Here is a 7,683-nt window from a genome sequence, read left to right as displayed (position 1 = left end):
TAAAAAAAAAAAAAAAAAAGAAAAAAAAAAAGCAAGTTTATTCGAATCGTAATCGAATTAAATGGAGGTGGTCCCACAGCTTACCTAAATGGGGGTGGGAAAATTCATATGGGCAATGACATAAATACTACAGGATGGTGTTGAATGAATATTCCGTTGATGGACAGAAATGAAAAGGGCGGATTGTAAATAAGAGGGCAATGCAAGGGCATGTGAGTAAAATCGCATCCTGCAAATGGGCAACTTGCTCAATGGGCGTTGCCTGCACGTTGAGGAATAACTAATAAGGTAAAGAAAGAGAGTATCGGGAATTCGAACAGAGAACGATTGCTGGGGCGACAATTTTCTGATGCAATAAACTTTTTTAAATTCAAAATTCAATTTAGTAAAACAAAACTTATTATGGGGATAATTTAAGACTCGAATCAACTAATTATTATTTTTTTAAAAAAAATATATTAAATTTAATTAATCCAAATTAACTTTCAACCTAAATCAAATCAAAGCGATTATATTTTTTGAATTTTCTTAAACAACCCTACTTCGCATTGTAATTTAGTGTTTAATCAATGAGAAATAATATTTATATAATTAGCTATGTTGGATTTGAGAAATTCGAATATATATAATATCGATTGTTTGGCCTTCGAAAGCCTTGGAATTATTTAATTTAATTTAATTTAATTTCCATGGTTGAATATTACGGTGCAGCCTTCAAGTTGCAACATTTTGGTGAAAAGAAGAAAAAAGGGAAAGAAAATGGTGACAGGCCACCAAATAACCATATACCATTAACTGCCTCACAATCCTCCGTCGTTTTGTCCAATCATTTGCTTTCCTACTTTAAGAACAACTCCATCCGTCCATCGCCCTTCCCTTCTAGATTTGATCTCTGCCTAATTTTTATTTTTTTATTTTTTATTTTCTTTTAATATGAACCACATTTTGTTGGGCCCAGCTCGGTTGGGCGTTATGGGCCTAAAGCCTACTTGGGCCCATGTCGGCCTCATGACATCTTTCACCCAGAAACGCATATAACGATTAATTTTACAATCGAGCAACGAAGTAAATGTAAATAATTGGAATAATGGAGTTTTAGTGATGACTAAGACTAATTAATTTCAAAATAATAAAAATCATTTACTCTCAAACCGTAGCTGAACTTTAAGAGAATAAATAGTAAGCTATTGATCGTTTCTGACTTTGACCGGCCGCCGCTCGTATTTGGACCTCTTCAATGCCTTCCTCTTCTCCAGCCGCGCAGCTCTTCTGGCAGCAGCATCAGCCTGGGCCTTCTCGACTACTTTATCGAAGCCAGGAATCTTCCGCTCCAACCTACTGTAAACTCTAGCGCTGAGGTTGGAGAATAACCTAAGCAGTCTCTGCAACAAAGGGACAGAGGTTTCGTTATCCTGACTCACATATCTCCACCAAACTTATAAGAATGAAGCCGTCGTAAGTAAGTAGTGTACCTTCACATCATCATTCCAATGGCTGATGTATGGAGGCCCAGTCGTGTACGACCCAAGACGTTCACGATGCCATTTCCCACTATATGTTATGTGATCCATTGCTTGCTCCACGCTTAGAACCTCCCATGGTCTTAACCCGGGTAGAATTTTAGCTAACTTGTACCTGCCATACCACAGATAACAACCGCGACGCGAGTATAAGAATCTAGTGGAGAATGGATATTTAAAGTTGAATTATGTATCCAAAAAAGTTACTGCATTGGCCAACGTTAAGAAGGACATTTCATCCTCAGCTACGGAATGAACAATTGAAGGGAAACAAAGTTATCACCATGGATTTACTGTTGAGAATAGTTGGGAGAGGAGTGCCACATTGGTTAATTAAACTGTTGAGAATAGTTGGGAGAGGAGTGCCACCTTGGTTAATTAAACTGTTGAGAATAGTTGGGAGAGGAGTGCCACCTTGGTTAATTAAGGAGATGATCATGGGTTTATAAGCAAGGAATACCCTCTTCATTGGTATGAGGCCTTTTGGAGATATCAAAAGTAAAGCCATGAGAGCTAATGCTCAAAGAGCACAATATCTGTTAGTGGTGGGCTTGGGCTGTGACATTTATTATAACTAATAAAACTAAAATGGTTGTAATTCATATAAATAGAGATATAGTGAATCGAATGTGGGGTGGACATACCTTAGATCCCTAGGGATGTACTTGTTTGGCATGTGGTCTGCCTCCAACAAAGTTGTCAGCTCAGTTCCACTTGCCCAGAGAAAAAGCGCATGGCTAGGAGTTCTAACTCCTGGCCAAACACCGTCATTAGCTGCTAATACTGCTAGATCTCGTCTCTTGCTCTCTAAAGCCTCTTGTTGCAGTTGCTTGTAGGTTTTCTTCTCTTGTCCCTTAAGAGGAACCCATGGAGGGATGCCTTTCTGCAATTTATGAATAAAAGCAGTGGCAGCAGCGCCGAGTCTAACTGGAAAAACAACCATGAGCCAGTAAACCTCTTTGTAAATATGACATCTGTTTATAAATCAACTAGATGGGGCCGACGTCAAACAGGGGATGGCGAGAACAATAAATAGATATAACAAACACGAAATGAGATGTAACAAATACGATTAGAGCATAAAAGTAGGAACCGAGTTAAAGATGGCAGCTAGCCACAAATAAAGTAAGCAGTGATTTGAGTGATATTGACGGGATTTACGGTTCTCTATATCGCGTCAAGCTTAGCTAGTTTTCCAAGATCTTGTAAAGATAGGAAAAGCTACATAAAGTAATTGTGAATAAGTGTTCTCTACCGTAAACCCAGCTAGTAAAAAACTCCTACATCAGGCAGGAAGCAACCGACTAGAAGCTGGGGTGCATTCCAAAAACAGCATCTATATGCACTGAAAATATTTGCTCATGACATGTCATGTTTTTAATTTGATCGTCGTGATGTATCTATAATAAACACTTGAACGAAAGGAAGCATGCGCTAATTCGATCATGATGTCTTCATTGAACTAAAAAGAACGCTCCATCTTGAACTGTAATGTGGTGATCTACTTAAAGACTAACAATAAGTAATGCTCAAGTTAAGCATACAACTATTGATGTTACAAATTCAGGGTAAATTTCTTGATACCTTCAACTTCATACTTACAAGGAGAAATGAAAAGATAACCGTAGAAGTTTTAACTGACCTTCCCAAGTGGCAATTGCACGCTCCATTCCGTAAACCATGTGAATTGGCGCCCATTCGTCCATGTCCTCCCCCCAGATAAATGTGTCCTTGTCAATAATCCCACCTCCCCAAGCTGTTTTGAGAGTGATTAGTTCCAATGGCCCTCGAGTACGACCTAACCGATCCTTATAGTACCAACCTCCACTCTTCATTATAACTGCAGAGTCAACACAATCATGCTATAAGCTATGAATACAATACAAGACTAGGAAAGCACTTTCGAATCACTAAGCAACTTCATGAAACTGATCAAACATGACTGAAATGTAGACTATATATACAGGTTTATCAAACAATGTAAAAGTAAATCCAAGATAAAACAAAGTGCCTATCTAAGAAACTTGGGCAGAAGAACATAACAGGTCTAATATGAGCCCGTTTCATGATGGAACTCCGATAGCCCATGCCAATGTGGCTTCCACGGCTAGCTCAAGGCAATGACAAAAATGGGAAATCCGCGCGCATTCTTCAGGGAACAACACCAATTTAGACTTACAATCATAGTACCGCTCCTCGAGGCGCTTGTATCCAATGGCCTGAGCAACATCGATCGGGCGACCAGGTGGATAAGGTCTTTGCCGGTAGCCCCAAAGCCCCAAAAAGAACTGTCTCGCAAAATCCCAAAACTTATCATCGGATTCTTTTCTCGTTTTTATTGCTTTCCTCGGCATAGGCCGCCCATCAAGCCCAGTTACATGAGGAATTGCCCTCCATAGCTTCCTGTCCTCACGTCTGTATGGATTCTCATTCTCTTTGAGCTCAAGTTCATTGTATTTGGCTGCAATTTTCTCCGCACGTTCCAGAAATTGCACGACAGGGCTATCTCGTATCGCTTTCCAGAGCTTCTCGTTTTTTTCCAGCTCCTCTTCAGTAGGATTCTCTTTCTTCTCAAAAACAGGATCTTCGCTCAAGATTTTCTCAACCTCAGGGGTGTGTCTGTAATCGGGTAAATTTTCGCATTCCCAGTAGAATTGATCTAGCATTTCGCGGTAATACCCTGGTTTTTCGGGTGCTTCCTCTGGTTTTTTCTGCTTCTTGAAGACATTAGAGAGGCTAATTGAAGCAAAGTTCGGGGACGTCGAGGATTTTTGAGACAACGAGTCTCTAAATGCAATGAGATTGAGGGGAGAAATGGGATTAGGAGGCCTGGAGAACCAATTCTCGAAGGGGTTGAAGTTGATTGACGCCATAGCCGAGACACAACTCTGGCTTAAAGAAGGTGAATCAGTTGGTAAAATGTTGAGACTTCAGGCGATTAAAGTAGGGTTTGGGACCTGCCTGAAGATGGAGGGATTCGCGGAGGAGTCATGGAGAGTGATTGGAAGCGAGTGGATAGACAACACTGAAATTGGGCTGAAATGATAAAATGGAATCTTGGCCCATACATAAATTGGCCCAATGGATATAATATAAGCATTGAATAAGGTGAAAATGGCCGATGATTTATAACTTTCTTTTATGTTACATCACAATTACTCTATCCTATGATTTCAATGACATTATTTGATACATACATTCAGTAGAATTCTTCAATTTTACTTTAGTAGTGTTATTAAATGAATTGTGGGTTATTTTTTCTTCGAGGCGGTTATAGTTTGTTGTTGAATATTTCCCTTTTTTTTTTTATGTCTTTATCTAACGTTGTTTTTTCAAACTAAAAAAGAAAAAATAAACAAAGTATTAAAAGCATGATCAGAATTTATGGAAATTTTTTTAATTTAATATCAAATAAAAAAAAAACTTTTTAAAGCGTAGAAATTTATTTGTCGTTAGCATAAAATAAAAGTCAAAAACTGAATATTATAATACTAAACAAAAACAAAAAAAGGAAGACTTGCGGGTTGTCACCAATGGTGGCTGGAGCATCGAAGCTCGGAAGCTTCAAAACTCTCTTCTCCACCACATCTATGGAGAGCAATTTGTGTGTGAGTTCAAATTCTCTTGAATTTTCTTATTGGAGAAACTCCTAATTCCCGCGGTTTCATTTCAACTGATCTCCCACATTCCATGGCAATTTTCTGTGTCATTTTCAGTATTTAATTAACGTCGCAAAATTCAAACTAATTGAAAAAATATGTTCTTTGACTATGGAAACTTTAGCAATGCCGATGGTCCCATGACTCTTACATCTTCCTCCCAATTGCCATTTTCACATCCTCATCTCACTATTTATCAGAGTTTCTTTCATAGCTACGTCCATGGAAGATTATTGCTTTCTTTTTAACCTCTGATTTCTTTCTTTTCTTTCTTAACAATGGCTATGGGAGTTTCGTTAGCTTGCTTTCTCATATTTGTTTTCTATGTTTCTGCTCTCTCTGCTCAACCTTCGTTTGTCTACCATGGATTCAATAATTCAGATCTTATCCTTCGTCAAGGAGCTTCTGTAGAGGCTTCTGGCTTGTTGAGGCTAACCGACAGCACCCAGTTCGTTATAGGCCAGGCTTTCAATCCTAATGCCCACCAGATGTTTGATAAAAGTTCTGAACCAGTTTTAGACGTTTCTTCTTTCAGCACAACTTTTGTGTTTGCCATAGTTCCATCAAGCTCCAGTTCGCCAGTTGGGTATGGCCTCGCCTTTGTTATAGCTCCATCGACCACATTTCCAGGTGCTGCAAGTGAACATTATTTGGGATTATTCAACTCCTCCAACAACGGCGACGCTTCCAATCATATCTTTGCAGTCGAATTCGATACTCTTAATGGCCACGACGACCCTCAAAATTCGAAGGGAAACCATGTCGGAATCAACAAGAATGGCATGCGATCAAATGCGTCTGAAACGGCTGAGTATTCTGACTATGGCTCTGATGTGAAAACGGAGGTGTATTTGGATAGTGGTGATCCAATCCAAGCTTGGATTGACTATAGTCGCCATAGTAAGGTTGTGAATGTCACGATAGCTCCTACAAATGTGGACAAACCAACTGAGCCATTGATTTCATATCGCATAAACCTGAATTCAGTTTTGAAAGAGACAATGTTTGTTGGGTTCTCTGCATCAACCGGAATAGAAACAAGCTTCCACTACATTTCAGGTTGGAGTTTTGCTATCAATGGACAAGCACCTGCGTTAAATGTTTCTCAGCTACCAAAACCACCGAAATTGGACATTTCTCCGCCCTCAAAATTCAATCCTCTACTCACCGTTGTTGTACCAATATTATCTGCCACGACATTTATAGGAATTTTGTTCTTAGCCTCTTTATTCAGAAGAAGAGTACGAGATGACAGCCTTGAGGAATGGGAAAGAGATTGTCCTCACAGATTTGGCTATAACGATCTTTATAAAGCCACAAAGGGATTTAAAGACTCTGAGCTCGTTGGATCAGGTGGCTTTGGCTCAGTATACAGAGGTGTCTTGCCTTCCACTGCAAGTGAAATTGCTGTGAAGAAGATAACACGAAATTCGACTCAGGGAATGAGGGAATTCGCTGCCGAGATCGAAAGTTTGGGCCGATTACGACACAAGAACTTGGTGAATCTCCAAGGATGGTGCAAGAAAAAGAATGATCTTCTCTTGGTTTATGACTATGTTCGAAATGGAAGCTTGGATTCTCTCCTCTACCATCCAAAACACAACTTTGTGCTGAATTGGGAACAAAGAATCAACATCCTCAAAGGCGTTGCTGGTGGATTGCTGTACCTACACGAAGAATGGGAGCAAGTAGTGATCCATCGAGATGTTAAGCCGAGTAATGTCTTGATAGATATCGACATGAATGCTCGATTAAGTGATTTCGGTCTCGCAAGGTTATACGACCACGACCAAGTATCGCATACAACCAGTGTCGTTGGCACCATTGGCTACATCTCACCCGAGTTGGCTCGCACCGGAAAAGCATCTAAAACCACGGATGTGTTCGCGTATGGAGTTCTAATCCTTGAAGTGGCTTGTGGAAGAAGACCTCTAGAATCAGATATATTCATATTGGTAGATTGGGTAATGGAATGCCATGAAAGAGGCCGTATTCTGGACGCAGCCGATCCAAAATTGAGTGCAGTTTATGACATGAATGAGATGGAGATGGTGCTGCAACTTGGGCTTCTTTGTTCCCACTACAACCCTGAAGCAAGGCCAAGCATGAGGCAAGTCACGAGATATCTTAATGGAGATGACCAAATTCTTTCTGTTCATCCTCCAAATTATTCTCGACTTACCTTCCAATCTAGCTCCGGATTCACTCAATTCATTCCACCGTCTTCGCAGACTTCATCTGCTAGTTTTATCTCAACCTCCATAGATCTAAGCAGGTAAACAATTACCTTTTCTATTTACTTTTTCTAACTTCATCCATGTAAATCAATATCATTCACATACCCTAATAAAATTTATATTAAATTACAAATTTAGGCGTTTTTACGACCAAAATGTTAAATGTTCAAAATTTTGGTTTCCAAATTAGCCCACAATCATTTACTTTTTTTTTTTTTTTTTTTTTTTTTTTTTTTTTTTTTTTTTTTTTTTTTTTTTTTTTTTTTT

General features: G+C 39.3%; 2 protein-coding genes across 2 annotated transcripts; one reads left to right on the top strand and one right to left on the bottom strand.

Moving 5' to 3' along the window:
- Positions 1 to 1,062: 1,062 nt before the first annotated feature.
- LOC111441515 (protein TIC 56, chloroplastic) lies at positions 1,063 to 4,517 on the bottom strand. The gene is made up of 5 exons (XM_023078547.1): positions 3,700 to 4,517; positions 3,163 to 3,360; positions 2,165 to 2,447; positions 1,473 to 1,635; positions 1,063 to 1,382 (listed from the first exon to the last, which is right to left on the bottom strand). Exons 1-5 carry the CDS (start codon positions 4,391 to 4,393, stop codon positions 1,185 to 1,187), a joined length of 1,536 nt encoding a protein of 511 aa, XP_022934315.1. The 5' UTR covers positions 4,394 to 4,517; the 3' UTR covers positions 1,063 to 1,184.
- Positions 4,518 to 5,045: 528 nt separating this feature from the next.
- LOC111441475 (lectin-domain containing receptor kinase VI.4-like) lies at positions 5,046 to 7,533 on the top strand. The gene has a single exon (XM_023078490.1). It carries the CDS (start codon positions 5,458 to 5,460, stop codon positions 7,456 to 7,458), a length of 2,001 nt encoding a protein of 666 aa, XP_022934258.1. The 5' UTR covers positions 5,046 to 5,457; the 3' UTR covers positions 7,459 to 7,533.
- Positions 7,534 to 7,683: the final 150 nt, after the last annotated feature.

Source organism: Cucurbita moschata, unplaced genomic scaffold, assembly GCF_002738365.1.
Source record: "Cucurbita moschata cultivar Rifu unplaced genomic scaffold, Cmos_1.0 Cmo_Scf00004, whole genome shotgun sequence".
In the NCBI taxonomy this organism is placed as follows: Eukaryota; Viridiplantae; Streptophyta; class Magnoliopsida; order Cucurbitales; family Cucurbitaceae; genus Cucurbita; species Cucurbita moschata.
Note: the sequence above shows the minus strand (reverse complement) of the source record. Positions and strands in the feature narration are given on the sequence as shown.

Excerpts from the sequence above, each read along its gene's own strand:
- LOC111441515 (XM_023078547.1), bottom strand. The coding sequence starts at position 4,393 with ATGGCGTCAATCAACTTCAACCCCTTCGAGAATTGGTTCTCCAGGCCT. Across the intron at positions 2,448-3,162 it reads TGCAATTGCCACTTGGGAAG|TTAGACTCGGCGCTGCTGCC; the intron begins GTCAGTTAAAAC and ends TTGTTTTTCCAG. Across the intron at positions 1,383-1,472 it reads ATTGGAATGATGATGTGAAG|AGACTGCTTAGGTTATTCTC; the intron begins GTACACTACTTA and ends CCTTTGTTGCAG.
- LOC111441475 (XM_023078490.1), top strand. The coding sequence starts at position 5,458 with ATGGCTATGGGAGTTTCGTTAGCTTGCTTTCTCATATTTGTTTTCTAT.